This window comes from Peromyscus eremicus, chromosome 1 (genome assembly GCF_949786415.1).
Source record: "Peromyscus eremicus chromosome 1, PerEre_H2_v1, whole genome shotgun sequence".
NCBI classification, from domain to species: Eukaryota; Metazoa; Chordata; class Mammalia; order Rodentia; family Cricetidae; genus Peromyscus; species Peromyscus eremicus.
The window spans coordinates 39,083,954-39,109,853 of NC_081416.1; the positions used below are offsets into that span (position 1 = coordinate 39,083,954).

At 43.4% G+C, this 25,900-nt stretch overlaps 1 protein-coding gene and 1 long non-coding RNA gene across 2 annotated transcripts in view; one reads left to right on the forward strand and one right to left on the reverse strand.

Moving 5' to 3' along the window:
- Positions 1-11,050: 11,050 nt before the first annotated feature.
- Trpm3 (transient receptor potential cation channel subfamily M member 3) overlaps positions 11,051-25,900 on the reverse strand; it is an 82,553-nt gene continuing 67,703 nt past the window's right edge. The window contains exons 10-13 of the mRNA XM_059259714.1: positions 22,550-22,700; positions 22,231-22,430; positions 18,184-18,316; positions 11,051-13,868 (exon numbers count right to left, since the gene is read on the reverse strand). Of these exons, the coding sequence (XP_059115697.1) occupies positions 12,416-13,868; positions 18,184-18,316; positions 22,231-22,430; positions 22,550-22,700 (1,937 nt within the window). The 3' untranslated portion in view covers positions 11,051-12,415. The remainder of the gene's footprint in view (positions 13,869-18,183; positions 18,317-22,230; positions 22,431-22,549; positions 22,701-25,900) is intronic.
- Positions 17,554-19,403, forward strand: LOC131908688 (uncharacterized). The gene is made up of 3 exons (XR_009378647.1): positions 17,554-17,610; positions 17,758-18,080; positions 18,767-19,403. It is a non-coding gene; the product is annotated as an uncharacterized LOC131908688 (long non-coding RNA).

Sequence of the window (25,900 nt, forward strand, 5' to 3'; positions counted from 1 at the left end):
CATCATTGTTATTGTCTTTTGATCTCATGATGTAACCCAAACTGACCTTGAACAATCTTTCTGCCTCTTCTTCCCAAGGGCTGGGGTCACAGATTTGTACCACCATGGGCTAGCCAATTGGTACTCCTAGATCAACCCTATCAAGCCAAGAACACAGCAGCAGCCTAAGGTAGCGCTTCAGCCAGAGTGTAGAGCTCTTCTCCATGGCACAAATGCTACTGGGAAGCAGGCATTCGAGGCAAAGGCCTTGGGCATGCATTTAAGCATAGTCCTCTACTGAGAAAGACATAGCTCACCAGAAAGTTGAGTGAGAGGGTGCTGTTTCAGATAAAGGGTAGTGGTCAGTGTTGGTCAAACAGTAGGGATTCAGGGGACATTTATAAAACCGAGTTGTGAAGCTTCCTTTCACTTTTGCCTGCAAAGGAGTCTTTCAACAGGTCCCGCTCTCCCTCCCTCCCTCCTCCACTAGACACACTGTCATGTGCTACATGCTCTGTCTAGAATTCTTTAGTCCCTTTCTTTCTGTCACAGAATAAAGTCCAAACTCTAGCCTAATATGGATGTATGGAATGATGAATCTCCTTTCCTCTACCCAGGACAGAATAATAACGCCAATATCATAGAAGTGTAGAAAGGATTGAGTGAATTGAAGGGGCACTGTACTCAACAGCGCCTCTCGGTGGTGAGTCCTCCACACAGGGCAGGTTGGCTTCCTACTGCTCCTGAGGAATTGGTCACAGACTTTTTCATGGTGGAGTCTTCTTTTACCTGGAACTCTAGCCTTGGGAATACCTGACCCTATCTTGTCTTTAGTCTTCCTTATTCCTTTAGGTTCTGCCAAGCTAGAGGGCTTGTTCTTTCCTCTTAATTCTGAAGACTTTCTAGTCCCGTTCTACAGTCTCAGAATAGGTTATGTAGTTGAATTTCCTACCTAAATGTGGGAAACCATCCACACACTGCCTTCCCCGGGGCCATTAGCTTCTACTTGAGTGCTTTGAATGCTGATGAGCCATACTTAGCCTGCTTGTTCCCATTTTTTCAACAGCTCTAATTAAATAATGAAAACATGCAATTATCTTTTTAGTCATGACTGTCTTGCCTTTTTAATAAAAATTTCAGTTCTTTCACAGGAACAAAGTAACTGCTCAAAAGGCATTGATTATATTTATGCCTTAAATTATAATTTCATGACATTAGTAGTTAAACCATTTCTCCCATTTTCTTCTAACTATACCAGTTGTTGGAGGAGATGGCTTGCATTGGAAGGCTCATGATTATTGGATGATGCCTACAGTGAACTTTAACACAAAGACAGTAGAGAAAACCCTCCTGACGGAAGCTGATGCCTCTTGGTATGTCATCCAACTTTGCTTAGGTCACTTTCTGTTTCTCTCTCTCTCTCTCTCTCTCTCTCTCTCTCTCTCTCTCTCTCTCTCTCTCTCTCTGTCTCTCTCTCTGTGTAGCCCTGGCTTCCTGGAACTATGTAGACCAGGCTGGCCTCAAATTCACAGAGACCCACCTGCCTCTGCTTCCTGAGTTCTGGAATTAAAGGTGTGTGCCACCACACCCAGCTTTAGGTTACTTTTGATTCTTACACATTTGAATTTTCAAAGGGAAAAGTTATATTATAAAACATTTACTATGGTTTGAGGCATCTCTCCAGTCTTTTCATGACTTATATGCAAATATATCCACATCTGTATGTCTGATTTGGATTTTACATAAATTGGGATCAAACCATATATTCTCCTCTTTATTATTATTATTTTTGTGTGTGGGAAACTTGGGAATGAACACAGAGCCTTGTACATACTAGTCAAGGGCTCTACCACTGAATTATCACTCTACCACATAGCTAGCACCTATTATTATTGTTGTTGTTGTTATTATCATCATCACTATGGTGGTTTATTTTATTTATTTATTTTTTAAGATTAGGCATTACTATATGGCTCTGGCTGCCAGAAACATTCTATGTAGACCCATTTGTCCTCAAACTCACAGAGATCTACCTGATTCTGCCTCATGAGTGCTGAGATAAAGGCATGTACCACCATGCCTGGCATCATTTCTTAAGACATCTGTCTAAGCCGGCCTCACATTTGTGGTAATCCTTCTGCCTCAGCCTCCCAAGTTCTGAGATTCCTAGTATGAGCCACACATATTGGAATGCATTTTTAGTTTTGAAATGGGGTCTTATTTAATCACTTAAGTTGGCCTCAAACTCACTATTAGCTCCTTTAAAATTATTTATTTCTTACTGTTTGTGTGTATGGTATATGCGAAAATGTGGGTATTAATGTACCCTGGCGTGTGTGTGGAGGTTGGAGGCACACTTTCAGGAGTTGGCTATCTCCTTCTGCCTGTACGTGGTTCTGGGGATTGAACTGAGGTTGTCAAGTTTGTGTGGCAAGCCTACCGAGCCCTCTCAATGTCTCTGTGTTGTCTTTTAAAAAGACAACATAACAATAATGTATTTTCATATGAAGACATAAAACTTGAAAAATTTTAATAACTTCATGGCTGACATTACTAATTCATCATTTTTTCCTTTTGGTTAACCCATATATTGTTTTAGATTGATTCTTGAATTCTGATTTCTTTACCTTGAAAGACATGAGAAAGATTAATGACCTCTATAAACCTATGTACAAATTCACTCACCATTACCGTCTGATTTTATTCTTCCCCCAAGTCCAATGTGGATGTCCTAGCCCTGAGCACTTCAGATATGACCTTATTAGAAAAAAAAAAAAAAAGATTGCTGTGGGTGTAATTAGTCAAGGCACAGGGTGTTGGTGGTGGGGCTAATATAATAGGATTTGTCTTCTTATGAAAAGGAGAAATGTGGAGACAATACATGGGGAGAACGTCAGGTGGCATGAAGGCAGAGGCCAGGGTGATGCTTCTATAAGCCAAGGAATGTCAGTGAATGCCAGCAAGCACCCAAAGCAAGCACGACCACAGGGAAGAGTCTCTCTCAGGTCCTTTGAAGGGTACAAACTTATGGACATCTTTACTTTGGACTCAGAAATCTCCAGAAATTTGAGATGATGAATTTCTGTTGTTTAAGTTTCCAAGTTTATGCTCCTTTGTTAAGAAAGTTCTAGAAAGCTAATATATCTAACTTTAAAAAAATGAGTGCTTAATATTTGAGGCAGAAAATATTAGGGTAATATTCTGATTTCAAGTGACAGCCTTTCTAAGATAACTGGGTACCACTAGTCTCTAGCCCAACAATATATTAAAAGATTATGACTATGATATAGCCCACAGCTTTAAGGAAATGGCTTGAGATATAACATAGTGATGAGCTGAATGCTTGGGTAAAAGTCAAATAACCAGTGATTTAGAAAGGTAAAAAAAAAAAAAAATACTAAAAATTCCAGTGATAAGGATGTGGTTATCAAAGACCTTCCTTATATGGTAGACCAGTTTTTCTGGCTTTCAATTAAGTGAGGTAACATGAACAAAAAGTAATGATAATTATTTTTACAGAATTTATTCTTCTCACTTGCACCAGTATCTCATTCAAGGAAGACTCATGCTGGTCTATGTTTAAGATTTTCCAGGGTATTTTATTGAATGCCATGTGTGTTATGGTCGTTATATGAGTTCAAAATCATAACAAGTTGCTTTCAGAAAATGGTGTCAACCATTCCATTACAAAGTATTTGAGATCGCTGGGCGGTGGTGGTGCACGCCTTTAATCCCAGCACTTGGGAGGCAGAGGCAGGTGGATCTTTGTGAGTTCGAGGCCAGCCTGGTCTACAGAGAGAGATCCAGGAAAGGCGCAAAGCTACACAGAGAAACCCTGTCTTGAAAAACAAAAAAAAAACAAAACAAAAAAAACAAAAAAAAAAAACCAACAAAAAAACAACAACAACAACAACAAAAAAAACAAAGTATTTGAGTAGGCAGGGCTTAGTCCAATGTAGCCCTACCCCTACCAGGAGAACATTTCTTCTCCTGAGCCATAGAGCATTCACTTCTCTAAATCTCTAGGCTTGTTTTTTTCATGCTTTAGTCTTTTTTTTTTGTTTTTTGTTTTTTTGTTTTTTTGAGACAGGGTTTCTTTGGTAGAAAGAGACAGGTAGCTTTGGAGCCTGTCCTGGAACTCACTTTGTAGCCCAGGCTGGCCTTGAACTCACAGAGATTCACCTGCCTCTGCCTTCCCAGTGCTGGGACTAAAGGCGTGTGCCACCACCACCCGGCCTCATGCTTTATTCTTTGGGCAACTAAATGATAATGACATGATCTGACTCTCGTGACAGCTGTATGTAAAGCCTCACAAGAATAGAAACTTAGTTTACTTTATTCATCTTGGTATCTTTTTGGGCACAAATTATTTTTCATAAAAGGAATAGCTAGGTACAATAGTCTGCACTTCTAGTCTTAGCTAACTAGAAGGCCAAGGCAGGAGGATCACTCAAGTCCAGGAGTTCTATGCCAGCCTGTGTAACAAAGTGAAACACTGTCTAATGAATGAGGATATATTTTAAAATTTCTCTTCCTGTGCTTTTAAAAATTAATTTAACATTTATAAAGGCAAGGGCTATTGCTGGTCCTTCTTAATGGGATCTACAGCTAGAGCTATAAAACCAATCTAATGAAACATTTTCATAATATACTTTAAATGGGATAATGAAGTCATAATTTTCCTACATTTTTAGCACAAGGACTAGTTCTTCTTTTCTTTGTTCCCCCCAAACAAGTTGCTACCCCGCGTCTTTCCTATTTCAATATTCTAAACTTGCCACTACTTCCTTAATTCCTTTAGTACTGAAGTTCCAGTGCCTATGGGGCCTTCCAGGAAATTCCAACAAGTGAAGGAAACCAGGTAAGAAACAATAGGGAGAGGTGGGGGACTGGTGGAGTATTGGAGAATCTGGACTCCCACTGAAGTGATATGGTATACCATTTGGCTCAGTTGTGTGGGATATGGTAAGTCTATTATGGCCAGATTTCCATGTTTCTTAGGAGGTACCAGAAATATAGAATTATATGTGTTATCTGTCAATTTGAAAATGTTTCAAATTGAAAAAAAAAAACCACCACATTGGCGGTTTTGACCTATAATATCCATTCTCTGCTGGTGAACACACCTTATAGTTTAACAGTTTGTAACTTCTGTTCTTCCAAAATAGGTAATTCCTGGAGCTCTGGGCAATGATTCCCTAGGAACCACTAGGGACTTTAGCATGAGAATGGTGGAGAGCAGACTGAGACACATAAACGCACAAGGAAATCTGAGTCATGTTTTAAACTATTTGTATTTTTTTTATTGCAAAACATTTGTTACAGAAATTCCAGAAAGTTCTTTGCCTGTAGAATCTGCCAACTTCTGCTTCAAATTATATATCTAAACAGACAAGCTCAAAGTGCATTGTGAATCCAGTAACAGACAGTTAAAAAAGAACAATGCCTCTAGATTTATATATATATATATTCATAGTGTCAGTAGATATGCAAACCTCTTTCTATCATACATGAAAGAAGGAAAAGATGTATATATATTTAGTAAACCCAATTTCAAAATCATCGTATTTATAGGAATTCATTTAAAAATGGTATCTGAATAATTTCCCCCATTATAAACTATGGTTAGAGCATTTACAAGTGAGAGTCTAAGTGCTATGTTATGAAATGGCTATGAGTATAGTGTACTGACTACACGGACTGTCTTACACAGTGGTAGCAGCAATAGAAACTCAGTTCAGATGCTCCAGTGACAGGAAGCAGGTAAGTCTTCACAGGCTACAGTATCCTTCCTCATAGTCTCCTTCACGCTGATCCTGTGTTTGGATCCAGTCAAACATGCTAATCAACATACGTGGAAGTCATCCTGGAGTCACCCCGAATAGGATGAGATGCTTCTCCCAACTCAGAGTTCTTGAGTGTATTTGCTCTCTATGTGAGAATCATGAATCAGACCGTAGTTGGCTCCAAATCAGAGACCCCCAAACATGGCCATTGGGAATTATGCTGGCACATACCTATGTGGCTAGTACAGCGGTTGAAAACCCAATTTTGAATCTTTCTGTGGGACAAATATATACATATATATATGTATATATACATATATATATATTTGCATGTTCTTGCATTGTCTTTCCTAGGCCTATTCCTTTGCATTCTAGATCTGAGTCTTGCATTGAGTTTGTAATCCCTTCATAGAGAGAGAGGCAGGCGACTGGGTGAAGATGTAGAGGGCCTTTCAGGATTCAGACAGGCAATTCAGAATCAGACATGACAGGTGCTACAGCAGCCACGTTAGGAACTTGGTTGGAGGGAGGAGGTGAAGTCAACTGGAAGATCAGACCTGGGTCAAATTCAGAACATCTGGCTTTTCCATGTAGTTGATGTTTGAGATTACTGTTTTGGGGTCCATAGGGAGGTAATGGATGAGTCTGTTGGTCTCACACACACACGGAAAAAAAAAAAAGGGAGCTAGCTTTAGACTAAGGAAAAAGAAAGAAAGAAAGAAAAAAGCTGTGCCCCCAGGCCCAAGGCTGATCTCACCCTGTGTCTCACATTCTTCAGCAATCCAAAAGGGCTGGAGCCATAGCTGGCACTAATGCCCCTCAGAATCTATGGGCATCTACAGAGATGTCCATCCGTTCACTTTCTAGCCCCCAACACCCATGCGGGGATCACATGCTGCAGAAGGTGACCAGTTATTCCAGGAAAATTAGGAAAGGAATCACCTCTTTTGATTAATCTGGATGATCTGGTTATCTGCACCCCCTCTTAGATGACACACAGAAATCAGTACATCTTGATTTTATTAGGGGTGATCAGCGCAAGGAGGTCACGAGAGCAAAGGCCATACTAACACTCCCTGAAATTAATTTGAAAAAGAAAAGTGTTCTTCTTTAATCAGAACCAACTCCCTCTTTTATTGACTCTAATCTGAGAGACAAGATGCTTGACTCGTAGACACCAGAGACAGCACAGGGCAAAGCTGGTGGAGAGGAAAGATTTCCCTACTCATTTTGGGAGCATTTAGACTGCAAGTTGGAGCCCTCCCTTTCCAGATGTTGAATGGCTTCTAACAATGGAACAGCGACTTCTTTAAAGAAGAAACTCTTTGGAGTCACCTGGTGCTTCATCAAACAATCACCCCTTTCCCACCTCTGGGCCCAGCTCGCCCACAGGGTGTGAAAGCCACAGGACAAGAAGGGAGGTCTCATCCATTACTGCGGGACCATCCACTCATAGCGATCTGTGCCTTTCTGTCCTGTCATCATGGACCTTTGGCTTTCATCTCTGGTTTAGCAATTTGCACCCAGGAAGCTCTAAAGAATGTGTCTTTTGCGTATCACAGATGCTCCCACACCTGGACCTCGGGACTCCACAGTGGTGCTGGCTTGCCGTCTCTGGGTCCCCTAGCTATTACAACTTGCAGTTGATACCTCATTTCATAGTATCCGTTCAGAGCTTCACCAGCTTGGAAGAAGAAACCCTTGGTTACTTAGTTTTAATTTTTGAAACCTGAACGTAGTCCCAGTTTAAGAAGCCCAACAATTTGGGCGGGTCCCTAACTGGTTTAAGCATTGCAGCAGACAAGAGTAAAATGTTTAGTGCACTAAAAAAAAAAAAAGTCAAAAGAAATGCATAAAGCACAGCGTGCATTGTGCTGACACAGAATTAAGACAGGGTTTGGAGACGGATTACTTCAGTCAAGTCAAATTGTTATTGTAAAGATTAGTGAGTTGAATGCAGTATCTAGGCCAAGTATACAGCCACCTAAACATTAAACATTAGCATCACTTTTTCTAGAACAGACTGTGCTATGGAATGAACGTATTTATAAAATACTGTACACTGCTTCCACGTGGGGTCAGCAGACGTAAACAAACAGCTAATTCAACTGGAGTTTAAAATATTTAAGTTCATTTGCTATATAGTATTTTTGCATAACATGCCAGCTTGTCAGAACCATACCGTGCCTCTCACAGCTAGCGGGACCTGGTAGAGGATGCACATCAGCTTATACAAATATTTTACAGTGGTCTGAGGAGTGTGAACAACATAATGAAGACCAGGAACAAAAATTCCCGTTATCGGAGGCTGCTAAATAACATGGAAATGGGAACATACTCAGTCCTTACCACATGTGCTTCTTTATTGAATGTTACAGATTTATAAATGAATATAAAGCTGTCCTGTAACGTTCATTAATACAACCACATGCTACAACTATGCTGGGTTAAACACAGGTTACAGATAGGTTTACATGTGTTTTATGATACAGCATTGCCCAACATGTCACATGGCATAGCCTATAGATATAGCATGATGGATAACTGGATAATATTATCTTTAAAGAAATCAAACAGCCCAAACATCCAGGAAGATTAGACTGTACAGCTGCAGAAAGAAGAAACGTACTATCCAGTGATCTACCATAATGTTATCTATAGAAACCAGATTTTTAAAATACAATTGTAACATTCAGAAGAAACACATTTTGTGTTTTCACAAGTACAACCCCCCCCCATTTCATTATTCTGGTATAGGTATATGTATATATATATATTTTTAAAGGGGGAACTTTCAAAGTGCTAAATAACATCTAGCCCTGGAAGCTTCAATTTAAAGAAACGCCCAGTTCTATAAAGTGCCACACTCTGACTGCCCTCCTTTTGGCTTTCAGAAACACAAACCGGCCATGACAATTATCCTCTTACTTTCTAGCACTCCATTCACATCTATCAGTTTCTAACTGTAAATATAAAATATGGCCATTTTTATAAAACATCCTTAACTCCTTTCCCAAAAGGAACAAGCAAGCAATTTAGAACAAATCATTACACATCACAGTATATAAAAATTGGCACCTATGAAGCAGACGATTGAATAAGCTATCTCTTTCTTGAGCCCTCTATGACTTTATTTATGTATGGTCTTCAGTGACTGGCTGCTCATGAGCTGCTTAATTCACAAGGCAGGTCATTCAGGTCCCCTCAGTCAGGGACATGGTGGGACAAATGAGCTGAACACAAGCTGTCCGTACAAGGCCACAGAATCAATGCCACACTGGTGTGCAGAGAACCCAGAAATGGAAGGAGATGGGACTGGAAATAACACACACGCATGTGTACAGGAAGGAGATGGCTTATGAGACCTACACAGTTTGCATCTTAAGGTGTTTACATTTGGCTTAGAGATTTCACACACTTCACCAAGGATGTTAGCACTTAATTTTCATGCAGAACAAAAGCTCAGGACTGTTAAGTGTTTCCTTTCCCAGGTCACTGTCTTTCTCTCAGGTGATCACAACAAACAAACACTCAGACTTGTCCTTTCTCTCCCTTGCTTCCAGTGAGGTCCCAAGCCAGGCCCCACAGTGCTTGGTACCCTGCTCTATGGTCAAAGATGATGATTTCATTTCCTTGGACTCCCCTGTGGATTCCCTCGGAGAGTCTTTGCCTTTGAGAATGCTTGCTACTCAAAGTCATGAAAATGTTAGGGCACAACACCATCCAGCTAACCAACCGTATCTAATCTAAGGAACAGAAATGCTGAGACTTGGCCTTCCAGAGATTCATAGGGAAGTGGTCTACAAGTGTATCGTGCCTGTTCCCATTTGACTAGTGATAAACATGGTCTCTGTCCTCATCAGTCACTGGAACCAGGGGATTCGTGAACCCCTTAAAGTTACACTGTAGCTTCACGTGGATGTGAAGTTGAGGGGTGGGAGGGCCCGGGGTCTCCGTGAGGTTCTCACAGAGGTTCATGGCTCGAGGAAGCTCAGAGTTAAATGATTTTACCCCCAGGTTCAACACATGTATGCTGGGAGGGAGATCAATGAGGACGCGTCTCTAGCCCAGTTATCGATGAAGAGGTTGGCTGTTACCTAAACACCCAGGATGAAAACTGATTCTTCATGTATGGTAGCTTGCTACTGTTTTCAGCTGAAAAGCTTGTTTCTTTAAAAAAATATTTAAAGGCCAGAGGTTTTGTGAGGGATTGACTTGATTCCACCAAATGAGGTACAGCTACAGTTAAAAGAACCAGGGAGTATCTGGAGCCAGGGACATGAAATCATGTTTCTGTTTTCTCTCTCTCTCTCTCTCCTTCCCGTCCTCCTCCTCCTCTTTTTCCCCTCACCATTGGGGAGGGAACACAGGGCCATGAGTATGCTAAGCAAGTGCTGTGCCCCTGGGCCCCATCCCTAGCTCAAAGAAAATTCCTTTTTACAATCTTTTCTTTCTTTTTTTGTGACAGGGTCTCATGTAGTCCAGATTGGCCTTGAACTTGATATATAGCAGAGACTGACTCTGAATTCCTCATTCTCCTGCCTCTTCTCTCCAAGTGTTGGGATCACAGGTGTTCATCACCACCACTCCTGGCTCATTTTTTGTAAAGACTTGATTATTTTAAAATGTTCAATGATCCAAATAGGAACCCAAAGTTTTGTGGTCAAGATTTCTTTACCCCACTTTCCATCCAGATGCTAATCTAGAAACTTAGATTCTAGAAAATTCTAGACTGTGTAATACAAACTGGCTTGGAATCACACATCTATTCAGATTGTATTTGGTGGCAATAGCTTCGTGTCGGAGAAACCAGAGTGAAAGATGTCACAACAGTGGGTGCTTCAAACAGGAGGCGGCAGAGGGCAGGGGTGAGCCATTTCGACAGTTCTTGTTCAATGTAAGGAAAGAGTAAAATGACAGAGAGTTTCTGAAAATTGTAATTTCAACAGTAGGTCCAATAGTACAATGAGCTTTTCCAGTGAAACTTCTTGGATATTAAAAAATAATCTTGGTTATACCTTCAGGTGACAGGGAGTCAAAGCCTCTTAAGAAATCTCTCTGTGTCTGTTTATTACTGTATACAAACATGTGTCTATGTAGATAGATGTATACATGAGCAGCATAAACTATAGAACTCTGTATATGGTATGTTTGCTTTCTATTTTGGCCTACTGTATCTTTTTTATAGAAACATATTCATGGTCTGCCTGCAGCTGATGGCTTTGGGTTGATGTCAAGCCCCTAGTCAAGCCTAAGGTTATTTATGATTTTTAAACTTCCTTAAAAAGTACTTTGGAGCTGGGTGGTGGTGGCGCAAGCCTTTAATCCCAGCACGAGGGAGGCAGAGGCAGGCAGATCTCTGTGAGTTCAAGGCCAGCCTGGTCTACAAATCGAGCTGTTATACAGAGAAACCCTGTCTCAAAAACAAAACAAAACAAAGTGCTTTGGAACATTTCCATAAAAAAGATACCAGCCCTTGAAAAAATCCGATTAAATTTATGCTGAGCCCAGATTAGATGACTAAATTCTAGGTATGAAAATATCCACATAGAACCATGTGTTCAAATACAAAACGGTCACGTGATGAGTGGTGTGGAAGTTTGGCAGTTACATCTTGGAGGTGTTCGGAGGACATAGTGGAAACATGCAAATGATGAAGGCCACACAGCAGCATCACACACTATGAATGGTGAGACTATAACAATATCCCACGTGGCAACTTAATGTTAGTTCTTCCCACTGTTTTTTCTTAAAGTTCAATATTACATATTTGATGAGTGAATTCATTGATGACAGGTGAGATACAAAATAACTTAAAAATATAAAATTATTTAATTACATTCATCCTGAGCTTGCTTGACTATATACTTGATTGCCCGTGGTATATTATAAATCATACGACTTTTGCTGTTAGCATCAATTCTTCTTTCATTTCGATTGCAAGACAAAAAGAAAAAAAAGGCATTTCTGTTCCCTTATTTTCTTCTAAAGAGATAAACAGTTGTGGCACCAGAAGTGAATATATAAGAGACAGGTGAACTGTATATATGACTGTTACCTTGTTTTTCTTTATAATGACCAATTACAGAAGTGTTGGCATGAGAAGGATGTGGGACGTTAGGTAGAACTGCTTGCTGCCGGCTTATACTGAATAAAAAGGATGTTCTTCATCAGTCACCAGTGATGGAACCAATGTGAAAAGAAAACAGAATTGAAGTTTAGAATATCTCATCTCGTATGCTGGCTCTTTTATCTCATTTTGCAACTTAGCCCCGTCGCCTCAACTCTCGATAACAGGGCAGAAGTCCCATGATGCCTGCTGGCATGGAGAACGCTTGAGCCCATCAGAGCTCATGGCTTTCTGTGGTGCCTGGTTACACACATTCATCTCTAACCCCTTGCTGTTCTCTTTTCCCCTCCCTTCCCAACAATGTGAACATGCCTTAACACCCCGTGTTTGGCACTGGGCCAGATGGAATGCTTGCTTGACCTGTGGCCCAGAGGTTACCTTTGAGTTAACATCTCCCAAGGCATTGTTTTGCTCAGCTAAGAGTAAAGCAGACATAACTCAAGGAAGGGGGAACAAGGTGGATATGGGGAGAATTTTAGTGCTGGATTCTTGAGCCTCCTGCAACACATGGTTAGAAGGTTTAGTTGTGTTTGCTTTCAAAGCTGTGAAAAGCTGATGTTCTAGACAGTCTCCTCATGGATAGGCTATCCCCTCGGCCCTCTGGCTTGGAGGACTTACTTCTCTGGAAGGGATTTCGTAGGCTTGAGGTGTTCCTCTGTCTATCAAGCTTGTCACTGATGGAGAAGCTCTTCTTGGTATGTGCATATGGCACGCTTGGCTCCTCTGCCGAGTAGCTGTTGGCACGCTCTATCTTGGGAACTGTGATGTTGTTGGATAGGGTTCTGTCTGCGTTTTCAGCCTCCTGAGAGGAGATCGGATTGGCAGCTCTCCGGCCTCTGGCCTCATTCTCCTCACTGTCAGAGCTAGGATGGCTCAGCTCTGCTTCTCGCTCAGGGTGGCAACAAGATAAGTCCTCTACTTTGTCTCCGAGACCTCCAGGGAAGGTGGCTCTGTCGGCAATTACTTGAGGGGCATTGACACATCTTGTGTCGATACAGTCCGTAATACTTGTGTATTCTGCTGTTTTCACGGGCACCCCAAAGTTGGCATAGTAACTCCTTGAAGGAGAAAACATAAAGCTATGGGATTTTACAATGGGGGCCTCTTCCAGAAGAAAGGGTGTGGTCGCTAGGTAGCGGCTACTCTTGGACCGCTCGATGGTATGGTACATTGGAGGGTCTGTGTCCCAGGGGTTTTGGCATTCTGGGAGGTGGGTATAGTCTGAAGAAAAAGATCTAGTGTCCATGGAGGTGAGGTCTTCAAAATCAATGCTCCTGCTTGGAGGTCGGTCTGTAGGTGCAAGGGTTGCATAGGCACTACTTGAAGGGGCTGTGGAAGGTGCTAGAGCTGAAAAGCTTGGCTCACCCAGCCCAAGGATGTTCATGGAATTATCCAGAGGGTCTATATCACAGTGGAGCTCATCCATGGCAGAGACATAGATGTCTATGCATGACGATGGTCTTCTGGAGTCAGGAACAATGGCCAAGGTGTTTGCAGGGGCTGCAGGAGCTTTGGGTTCTTTTGCTACTGAGTGGGAGCTAGTAGCTCGGTGTAAGCTCAGGGACCTTTCTTTGAAAATGCTTTCCAACTTTTCTATACCACCTTTGTCTTTCACATTGACTGAATAGAAAGAATGGCTTCGCATACGGGGCATTAAGGTTGGAGAAGTTGGGGACATGGTCTCCTCACCTGCAGGGTCTATACTCTCTTGAAGTTTGAAGGTGTTCCCTTCCTGGCTGTTGAAGCTGCTCTGGCGGACGATGTAGGCTGCATCTGTGCAGTCTGAGGAGGTCCTTGAGCGGATCTTGTTGGACTCTGCCCGCTCCAGACCTGTCAGGCGCTCCAGGGCCGTGGCCATGCGCCCGATGAGGTCTTCCAGCTGTGCCAGCCGGATGTCCACAGTCTGGAGTGAAGCCTTCATGGAATGTTCTCTCTCATTAACTTCCTCTAGCCTCATGGACATGTTCTCTACCCTGTACGGAGAAGGAGAGCATAAGAGTCACTTAGGTCAGTGTCCTCTGCTGTGGGGGTTAGAGGATAAGGCTAGAAGACAGCAAAGCTGTACTCTTCTCCAAGAGTGAATGGGGGGGGTTTACAGGTAAAGGGAGGGGCTGAAGTGGAGGGAGTGGAGGGGTTGTGGGTAAAGGGAGGGGCTGAAGGGGAGAGAGGATCCCAGGATCTGACTACTTTTGTGCTGGAAGACATTTTGGAAATGATCTAATCCAGTGGTTTTCTTTAGTTTTAGTAGTATTTTTTTAAAAGGAGCCTCTCTGTGTTGCACAGACTGGACTTATGCCCTGTGATGTTCCTACCTCAGCCTCCTGAACAGCTGGGATGGCAGGCAAGTTCCACCACACCTGTCATAATTCAGAGGGTTTTAGTTTTCAGTTTAGCATACCCTAGGTGCTGCTTCCTAGTAGTATTTTAGTGCTTGAAGAGTAATAAAGAGCAGAATAGTTATTCTCCTGCTGTTCTTTGTGGAGCCCAGTGTATAGAGGGTTGATATCTGAAGAGGATAATGGTGCTGTTTGGCACGACTATATGTGATCACTGGTCTAAGGGCTGAGAAATGCCTGTGTGCCATAATCTGAATGGTGGGGCCTCTTTGTCTACTGCCCTTCAGGCTTAGGGTCCTACACCACAGAGAAAAGGAGCAAGTGAGAGTCAGAAGGACCGGGAATCCAGAGAGAGTGAAAAGATGCTGGGGTCTAGGAGAGGAGGCTCTTCAGGTACACTAGGGAAGTTCTGATGGGAATCCTAAAAGCAGAGCATCACATGGACTAGGAAAATAGAGCTGGAGCTGGAAGCCAGCTACAAAGGGACTGAAAAAAATATACATACACACATATATACATTCAGGGTTTCACATACATACATACACACACACATATATACATTCAGGGTCTCATATACATACATACATACACACACACACACACACACACACATATATATACATTCAGGGTCTCATATACATACATACATACATACATACATACAGGGTCTCTCTCAGTAGCCCTGGCTGTCTTGGAACTTGCTATGTAGATCAGGCTGACCTTGAACTCACAAATATTTGCTTGCTTCTGCCTCCTGAGTGCTGGGATTAAAGGCATGCCACACCTTACCCGGCTCAAGAGCTATTTTTAACCAATTCTTACCACTTCTCTGCACTCCTGTGTTGCTGGTATGTTAAATCTTGTAGAAAACAGGAAGGGCCAGTGTTAATCCATTTTCACTCATTAATCTGGGTGTGATTAACCATCTAACTACCCAATAGCCTGCCTAATGATGAGGACATGGACCTAACTGCAAGGAGCTTAAAATCTAAAAAGGACCTAGAGTCAAATTTACTCTGTTCGTTCTATAACTAGACAGCTTCTTTTAAACTTACTCTTTTTTTTTTTTTTTCTTGAAACGTTTGGGACCAATGAGACAGCTCAGCAAAGAAAGGCACTTGCCACCAAGTCTGCTGGTCTGCGTTTTATCCCTAGACATACGTGGTAGAAGAGAGAACCTACTCCTGCAAGTTGTCCTCTGACCTCCACATACGCATGCCCACACAGAGCCCACCAAGAATTTTCAGTCATGATTGCGGCCACTCAGCGCTGATGATGGTCTGATAGCTTAAGCAACAGAAGGCAGACACAGGGGATAAGAATTTATGAATCAACAGAAATCCCCAAGGAGATAGACACATACAGCGACTAAGTTAAAGAAAGAAGGTCATTGTGAAAATCACGATGTTACATGGAAAGAAACGTGGCTTTAGCTTTCCATTCCTCACATCTCCAGATGGAGAGCGGTTCATTTCAGATTAACTCAGAAGATGATGACAACAGGGTACAGGGAAGAGGAGAGGCGGCACATGCCCACGAAAAGGGAATAAGCTCTTAGTCCTTCTGATTTCAAACCCTGCACCCAGGTTGTATAACACAAAAGGTGCAGTTACATAATGTTCTCTCTGTTATATGGACTGTGTACAGTCAGTAGTGAAATGCAACCCAAAGCAGCCCTACTGATGTGTCTATGCACAGACACACGTGTGTGCAGACCTTTCTTCCCACCTTTCTCTGCCTCTGTTAAGAGGCTGTGGATAAGGCAGGTGAAATGATCTGCAACTCCACTCAGAATGGACATACCCTGGAGGGTACTGAGGCAGCCAATACGGATGACCTGGTCTCTTGGTGGGTCCCCAACGCACTGCGAGGCATTTCTGTTGTGCTTACATACCTTTCCATTGTTGGAAGAGTCTAGCTTTTGATTTTCTTAGAAATGCCAAAAACCCAATGACAACCACAGTAAAACTCCCCAGCAGAAGCAGAATAAGGACTGGGCTTGTCCTGGGCTTGCTCAGGAGTCCGTGCTGGTTCTTAAGGCCTGGTCTTCCTATCACCCCTGAACCAGGATGGCAGGCTTCTGCTTTGTTCTGCATTCTTGGTACCTGCTCCCTCACTCACACCCTGAGAAGCCACCCTGGCAGGTCAGGGGGTGGAGTAGTCCTTCAGAGTTTGTTGACATGGAGTGAGAGACTCTGGTTCCTTCCCAGAAGGAGTTGTTGACATGGTCACAGTATCTGCATGTGTGCTGGCATCTGGCCCTCTTCGTCCTGGTTCCTCAGAGAGGCAAAGCCTTCCTGGCATCTTAATATGCCTTTCCCTTCCTGCTTTTCTTGCCTCCTAGGCCTATGGTTTTTCTGAATTCAAAAAGCATTTCGAAGGCCCAAAGACATATGCTAAGGAAATGTGTCTCAGCTATGGTAATATTCCCACATGGCACAATTTTCTGGAAGCACACGGCTGTATGTCCATTCATAAACAGCTTTCCAAGGCCTCAGAATGAGAGAGAACTTAGGAATTTCAGCTCCTTCCTCTGTTTGCCAGAGAAGTACTTTACAGCATATCATAAATCTCTCTATTTTGTAGTGGCAGATGTGTGTAAAATCTGTGCAGAGCTTTAAATCTTACTAATATTGGCTTGGTACCTATGGATACAACCGCTCATTGGCATATGTGATTATACCTATGCGGGTAGTCTGCATTCTTTAAAGAAAGAGCAAGGGACAAAAAAATTGCAATTTATGTGATTTCTACATAGTTAACAAAGCATCTTTGATGTGGGTACACAAAGTGGCATTTCATGAAAATCAGAAATGAGTCTTTTAAATCTTTGAAGTCCCATTCACACTGACTGCAGTTACCCATCTATTATGTCTTCTACACTATTTACCATTTGCTCTCTCTGTCTTTAGAGTAGAAACAGTTAAAGTGTGCTCACACCAGTTCTTTGTGACACCCTCTGAGTGTTCTTTTGGAAGCTAGTCCCAAATGCTGGGTTATGAATATACCAGCTTGGAATGGTGGTTTCATTAGTCTATAGTAACAGAAGAGACACAAAACAAGAGCATTTGCCTAGATCTAGAACTGTTAGATATCAAAAATTCTGTCACGAGTGTGTGTGTGTGTGTGTGTGTGTGTGTGTGTGTGTGTGTGTGTGTGTGAGATACCTTACTGGGGCAGGGTCTTTCTGTGAACCTGGAGCTTGCGTTTTTTAAGTTAAGCAAGCCATAGTGATCCTACTGTCTCTACTGCTGACAGCACCATGGTTACTGTGTGCATGGAGCCATGCCTGCTTTGTGATGTGGGTGCTGCCACCTGAGCCCAGGATGTTTGTTCAGGAGATTTTTCATATAGGTCTCTTGGCTCTCAAAGCCATCTGGTAAGTGACAAATGAATCTGGATAGAAATTTTTGTATTCTTTGTTTTTAATTTTGTTCTATAGAAAGAAAACAACAAAAATAATTCTTGGAAAAATACCAGTCATTATTCCTGTTGATTGACAGAACCCTTGCTCTTGCTTATCTAGAAGGCGTGGAACACCCACATAGGCCAAGCATGGGGATATTCTCTTCTGGATAAGTGTACTCAATAGTCCATAGTACAAAACATGAACCTGTTGATGAGCCTCAGTTGGAGCTGTGTCTTCCTTGCTTTATGTCTGGGACGGAACTTTCCAGTTTCTGGTCCAAGCCAGATCTATCCTAGACTCACCAATGCCCCTTGTCCAGGTGGAAGCTTTCATTGTCTCCTGGAAAAGCCCAGGATCTTTAAGTCTGGGACTTGGATCTATGGACTGATCAGACAACAAACTGCTCTTTCAGAAGGTCCATGTTTTCTTGGGCAGTACAGGTAAGTAGAAGAGGTCTGTGTTTTGGAGATGTGTGAACAAATTCATCTGGTAACATGGACAGTGGTAGGAAGCATCTGTGTGAGGTGGGGCCCAGGGACACACCTTTCTGATGTCACCCGTATCCTCTCGTCATTGGATGAGTTGAAGCGATCATCCTTCTCTCTGAAATATTCCTCTATGCACTGCTCTTCAAAATCGTGTACTTTCTTGAGCTCATCATCAGTTATGAAGAGTTCTAGGGGGGAGAAAAGAGCCGTGAGACAGAGCAGGGACCGCAGCGACATCTGGTCTGTGGCCTAATGACGGTTTTAAAGAAATGCAGGCTGGGGAAAGTCTACCAGATTTTATTGTGAGTTCCAGACAGAACCCAAATCTAATTAGGCCTCTTGAAACACAGGCTCCTTCCTGAGCCGCAGAGTCGTCGTAGTCTCTGGAAGCCACCTGGGTATACCTGGGTACCACAGGAGCTGGGCTTAATTAAGGAAGCAACGGGTTGGAGAGCATAAGGAAAACAAGGAAAAGAAAGCAACTGGGAACGTGGATGCTTCTTGAAGGCTCTAATTTTTCTGGGCTGAGTAGTGTGACATACCAACATTACTGATTAATAACCTTTTGTAACCCCATTCTCTCTCTCTCTCTCTCTCTCTCTCTCTCTCTCTCTCTCTCTCTCTCTTTTCTACTACAGAGGCAGGAAAGCCAAATACATACATGTCTAGTCACCCATGAAATTATTAGCAAGACTCAGTTTTGACCAAGAAACAAAAGAAGTCTACTGCCGGGAGGGTGGGTATGTTGGGAAGAGATTTTGCTCCTTAATTAAAAAAAAAAAACAAAAACAAACCAACCAACAAAACCAAAACCCAAACCAGACATGGTTGCTCTTTTTATACTTCCTTTCTTTTTCCTAACTTCAACAGAAACATTTGATGACTGGAGTCTCAGCAACTATTCTGTGACCTTGAAAACAAAATCACACAAAAGGAAAGCTGAGCCGAAAACTAGGAGTTCGGGTCTTTTGGGGTCTTTGTCCTCAGTGAGCTGTGGCTGAGTTTTGGATCCTCTCCTTACTCTCTGTTATGTAAGAAAAAGAAGCCGCCTTTATTTGTGCTGTTGTTACTCTGGTTTTCTAACAGAAGGTAAACGTCGCCATCAATGCTACCGCAACAGAAGAAGTCTGGTGGAACTGTGAACCATTAAATGGTTTCTGGAACAGGGTTAGGGCAAGAGAGTTGCTGTGGTCATTTCTCAAATCAGGAAATCTTTCTCATCCTGGGCCCTTGAAATGCTGCAGAGATTGGCTCAAACACCAGGGGGGCTGAATTTCAGCTCTGTGGTCCCTTCCTGCCCTACATCCCTCTTGCTTGCCTAGAAACATCAGTTAGAACTTGCCAGGGTTGTAAAACATGGCTGGAAAAGCTGCTGGGACTGTGGAAAATACCAGAAGTCAGGCTGTACTTCTCAAAAATGGCAGGCTCCTAAGGTGAGGGGCAGCTATGCCAGGTAGGGACACCTGAGATGTGGTCATGAACCACACAGAGTCATGAACATCAGGGTCAAGAAGGAGAGAGGCCACGTATAGACTCCAATGTCAAAGACCCATGCTACCCTCTGCTAGGGATGTTTCTAAGATCCAAAGGAGTAGACCCAGTACTTACTTGGCACCTTTGTTTTTTTGTTTTTTTGTTTTTTTTAAATAAACTTGGCGCCTTTCAATTGCCTTATTTGATCTCTCTCTCTCTCTCTCTCTCTCTCTCTCTCTCTCTCTCTCTCTCTCTCTCATTATCTCTCTCTGTCTCTCTGTGTCTTACGGACACTACTGCTTGCTTTGTGCCTGGCATTTATGTGCATGCTCTGGCTCCAGATTCAGGGTCTCATGCTTGTATGAAAAGCACTTTACTGACAGAGCCAAACCCCAAGCCCTATGCTGCTCTTTTTTAAAAAATAAAATATTCTTTAAAAAAGCCTATTACCATGTCAGATTTTACCATCTAACTCTTCAGTTTACTCTTTCTGAGTCTCTGCAAGAACTTGGCAGTGCTCTGGGATCTTTTAATGACAGCTACAGACTGATGGGGGGAGAACTTCATTCTTTCCTGATGGGTAGACACATGCAGGGCCTGCCTCTCTGCTCTTCAATCCTCTCACCCTGTCACATTTTCAAGATCTTTCTTCTGGGAAGGAGTGCTCTGAGAAGTCTGTCACCTGCTCCTTCCTGCTACCTGTCCAGAGACCTGGTGATACATCCCATGCTGCTCTGGCTGAAAATAAGAAAACCATGTATATAGCTGGTACCTGCCTTTAATCTCAGAACTTGGGAGGATACAGTGAATTGCTATAAGTGTGGTGCCAGCTTGATTTATATAGTGAGTTGCATGGTAGCCAGGGCTATGTAGTGAGACCATGTCTCACAAACAAAACACAGAAACAAATCACATATATTCTAGAGTTTGGTGGGGATTCTCAGTATCCTTGGACCCATGAACTGGGCTCTGAAGTAGAAATAGGTCTCTGGACTGCCCCAGCTGAGTCTGAACAAGAAATATCCCCCCGCCCAGGCTCATGTGTTTGAATAGCTGGTCCTGAGAGGGTGGTTATATTCCAGGGTCTGTGAGGTCTTTCTCAGTTATTGTGGATGTGTCTTTAAGGTTCACAGCCTGGCCAGAGTGCCTATTGAGTTTTTTTTTCTGCTTTCTCATCTCCCAAGGCATGAGAAGCTGCGTATCCCTCATACTCCTGCCTCTATAACCATCACTGCCAGACCTTCCTTCCCATAATACACCCATATTCCAAACTATGGAATATGAAAAGTATCTCTCCTTTAAGTTTCTCTTCTTAGGCATTTGGTCACAATGACGATAAAAATAACTCACACAACCCCCTGTCATGTACTATATTTCCAGCCATCTTGTGCTCTCTAGCTAAGCAAAGGTTTCTACCACAGATGCTCATGATTTATGGAAATTGACTTGGGGCCCTGAGTTGACCCCCAGTGCAATATTCTTTATTATTAATTAATTAATTGTACAATATGATTCAAGTTTCCCCTCCCTCCTTTCCTCCCATTTCCATCCCCCAGTGCAATATTCTTACAGCATGCCTTGCCTAGGATTTGACCATGCTGGGCATGCTTTGAGTACAAAATATCAGGCACCCTAGCTTTCTGTTGGCCTAAACTTGTATTTTGGAGGGGAATGGTAATGGAATTGCCAGGTCTTTCCAATTGTCTGACTTGAATGTCTAGAAAGAACTTGGGCATTGCTTTGTTAGGGAGATCGCTAAGAGCTTTAGGCTTAGAGAATCAGTTGACTAAGGGGCTCTGGTTTTAAACCATGGGTGTATTGTTATCCCATAGATGGAGATAGACCCCTATCATCCCAGAGGCTCTTGCTTGCGGATTTAATGTAGATGTAGACTTGACACATTTGGAAAAAGCACAGTAGATTGTCTTTAAGTCATTGCATTTCAGTGGCTCCTGAGAGCTGGTGCCCCAGGGCATTTAGGAGCCTGCAGGAGCCAATGGTACTTAATGTGCAGAGATGGATACATTAAGTCTCCTGCCATGTGTCACACATTCTTACACAGTGAGGAACTCTTCCAGCCCAATGCTATCCAAACTTCCCTTCAGAAACACCAGGCTAGAAGGTGGGTGGTGGGTGGTGGGTGATGGAGTCCTTTGAAAACAAGGCTCACTCTCCACAAAATCATATAGGTACAATGCTGAAGGCTTAGAAAACATTTAAGATCTGTAATAGCAATAGTCCCAGAACTGAGCATTGAAGAATAAAACTCAAGCCATACTGTTTAAAGTGATATCTACTATGGCACTTGGGGCATATTAATGTGGCTGCTTTGTGGTGGGATCTTTGGAAAGTAAGAAGTGTATGAGGGTGGCAAACGTGCTCTGTTGGAGAGTGTTTTTTCTCTTAGTAAGAAGTGGCTAAGAATTCTGGCTTCAGCCTGTGCTATGCTGTCTCCTTTCTACCGTGTATCTCATCAAGCAAGCCCCTTCCCATTCCCCTAGATATGCAGGAGGCAGGAAGAATGAAGCCGGAGAACCAGGGAAGGCATGGTCCCCCCGCCCCCCCCTCCCGTGACTGCCTGTGGGAATTGCTGGGGGCTTCCAGCTGTAGGTGCCGACTTGCTGCTCACTCAGGCCATAGTCTCTTTCATCCGGGTCACTCTCGTGTTTCCTCCATCGGCAACACACATGTTGGAATATCATGGTCATGTGACTGAAGATGATGAGCGGTGGGGGCAGAACTGGCCTCTCGTGGAAAGTCATGATGAGTTGGTACCTCTGAAATTTCCATACTTGGTTGGATATCGACTTTACCTCAAAAAATGTATTGCTGAAACAGACCAGAGAGTCACATGACAAAAATAAATCATTACTTTTTTTGAAATACCAGCTCCCTCCATCCATGCTGCCCATCCATCCACCTGTATGCCTGAAGAAGTGACCACTCACTTGAAGACAGCAATAAGGAGGTTGACCAGAAGGATGTTTGCCACCAAGAGGTAGCAGGCCATGATGGCTGGCACAATCCATGCTCCTGTCTTGCATGGGGGTAGCTGGATTGTCTTGCCATCCTCTCGGGTCTCATTCTGTCCACAGGGAGCTGGAGGAAGTGACAGTTAAAAAATGATTTAAATGAGAGAGAGAGAGAGAGAGAGAGAGAGAGAGAGAGAGAGAGAGAGAGATATTTTTAAATGAGGTGTTTAAATGGAAGGAAAATACAGCCACCTCAAACAGCAAAAAATTTCAAAAAAGCAAAATAGGAAAATGAAAGCTTCATGAATATTCAAAGGGCCACCACTCTTGAGGAGAGGCGGTTCCACCTGTGTCCCCAATCTGTCATCAGACTGCAAGAGCTATCTAGAGCCACCTGCTTGGTCCCTCAGTCCCTTGGCCTCTGGCAGTGGTGAGAGGGCATTTGATGTTCCTGAAGTGCTTGGTGAGGGCTTTTGGAGGAGCCAGGGCTAGAATCCTACCTCCTGGCAAGTTACTTTCAAAATGTGCTGTAGAGGCCTCCAGCGGACAGCTTGGAGCCAAGCATGGCAGGTTATTGATTGGAAATTAACACCAGGGCAACTGTTAATTGCTGGGAGAAACAATCCTCCGCCCCAGCCAACGATTTGCTGTCTCAGTACAGAGGGAACAGTACAGGGTGGCACCGTGGGAAGCACCTAGAGAGCTTGTCACTTGGTGCCCCTGATGGATGAGGAAGGAGGATAACAGGGAACGAGGTAGCGGGGAGGGACCCCAGAGCCCACAGCCACTTGTCTTTAAAAAACCAACCAACCACATTTTCATTCCAAGTATGTGCATTTCAGGGACAAGACATAAACCTAACTATAGTTACTAAATGGCAAAGGCATGGGGAGCGGTGTTCAGGGAGATGTCGTGGTGGGAATGAGGAGGAAGGCGATGTGTGGGATTGGGTGAGCAGAAGTAATGTGCTAACGAGGCCAGCTTGGAGTTTCCAGGTAAGTGGGGCAGGGGGAGTCCTCAATAATGCTTTATAGGCCTGCCAAGTATGGCTCATAGAGTCTGTCTTTCTTACTGTTCTATTGCTGTGAAGAGACACAGTGACCAAGGCACCTTATAAACAAAAGCATTTTTTGGCGGCGGCGGGGAGGGGGGGGTTGCTTAAAGTTTCAGAGGGTTAGCCCATGACCATCATGGTGGGGAGCATGGCAACAGGCAGGCAGGCATAGCCTGGAGCAGTAGCTAAGGTCTGACATCTGATTCACAGACAGCAGGCAGAGAAAAAGAGCGAAAGAGTGAGACTGGTCCTGGGGTGGGCTTTTGAAACCTCAAAGCCCACCTCTGGCGACACATCTCCTCCAATAGGGCCACACCTCCTAATCCTTTCCAAACATTCCAATAATAAGCCTATGGGGGCCAGTCTCATTCCAACCACCATAGAGCCAGACTTGCTTGTTGGTACTAAGGGTAAGTGACATAGCTCTTCCTGTCCAGCTGCTTTCCTTTGGCCTTTGAACAGGGTAACCTTATGTCTGTTAACAGTGACTAAGAGCACCTCAGGAGGCCTCAGCAGCTCCTGTAGGCCGCTACTGAGGAACTGGCAGGAGGGTTGGCATGGGGACTCTACAAGGCTTGAGCAGTACAGCAAGGGGGCCCATTCTTCTCCAGAACTCCTTCTGCCAGGCATTGCACTCTGCAGGTTCTCCGCTCTCAATACCCAGGGGTCACGTGGCAGCTTGAAACACTACTAACACCCAGCTCTCACCCAGAATTGAACCAGAAGTCCCCTGGGGTCATAGGTATGACCTTCCTTGTCATTTGCTACAGAGGTTGAGTAACTGAGCTTTTAGTTAGGCTGGAAAAGTCACATGATTTTTTTTTTTTAATTAAAACACACATTTGCAGCAGCCAGCAAGGGTTTTATTAGCACTTGGCCACCAAGATCCTGATTTTATGACCAGGATAAGATGGCCAAAGTACTCCCTTTGGCTCTATATATAGCCAGATAACTGGATGTGGGAATGGGGTGTTTTCTAGAAGGCAAAATCTTGTTAATGACATTTGTAGTACTGACCACCCAAGACATCCCTGTAAGAAAGAGGGTCTTGGAAGAAAATTCACCAACAGGTGATGTCCAAATTCTGCAGGCAGCTCTCCAGGGCTATCTTTTCTCCCTTCTCCCTGTGGGCACAACCTGGACCAAGTTTCTTGTAGTTCTTAGAAATCCAGTCTTCCTCTTACTTCCTGATTTTGAGCCATATTGTTTCTGTCATTTCCATAAGACCTGTTGACAACTTGGTCCCACTCCCAAATTTCACCCAGGGTGTATCTGTTCTCTTTAGTGTGTGCCTAGCCTCCCACTTTCTACCCCTCCAGCCAGGATTGGCCTGGCCATATCCTTAGGCTCCCAACTCCCACTGTTTGTCTCAGGGCTCTCACACTGCTGTTACTGTCCAATTACTTGTCTGCACTGTACACAAGATTTACAATAGGACATTGCTCTTCGAGATTACCCTCCTCTTGGCTCAACAGTACACCTAGCATGTTCATATGCTGTCCAAAACACTCAGTGTTTGTTGACTGAGTAAAGAAATCTCTTGAGCATCTGTGCTTGAACTGCTATAGTCCTACTAGGTTGGTTCAGTTAGGCAATATAGATGTCAGGCCAGTCTGAGGAGCATCATCTAGATTCTACAGCAAGAAGTGCAGTGTAAATGAGTTAGATGTTCCTTGTGACAATGATAATGATAATAAAAGTGAATCATTAAGAGGCAGCCTTTATTTGGTAATATCAGCAAAGAAGCTGTAAGCATTATAAGGCAGCAGTTAGTGCAAAGCATTGCTCCACAAGGGCTTCTAATGACACCCTTGCTCTGGGACTAGAAAGTGCAATAACTCAAATACACAGATGTCTGCCACTAATGGAGATGAACAGGGTGCCTTCTAGACCTGACAAGCAGCAGTTGTTAGGAAGGATGGTAAGTTATTTTGATGGTCCTATGATCCCAGCAAGTTGCTGGGAATACCCCCAAGCATATGCCCCAATACAGCACATGGATGGAGGGTTAGGGGTATGTGGGCTGGCTACCATCCCTATACCTCCCTCTTTCTTTCTTTTCTCACTGCACGTGGGTCCTTTTTCTCCCAGTACTTCTGCAATGTGAATCAGTCACTACCAGTTATCAAGTGGTGTGTTCTCACAACAGTCAGTAGAGTCCCTGTAGTGGATGTTTGTAGATTCTAGCTCTCCCACATCCACTGCCCTTTCCTTGAATAAGAGCATCCTGTTTACTCCTGTGGACTCACTTTGCTCTCCCCTACCCCTCATTT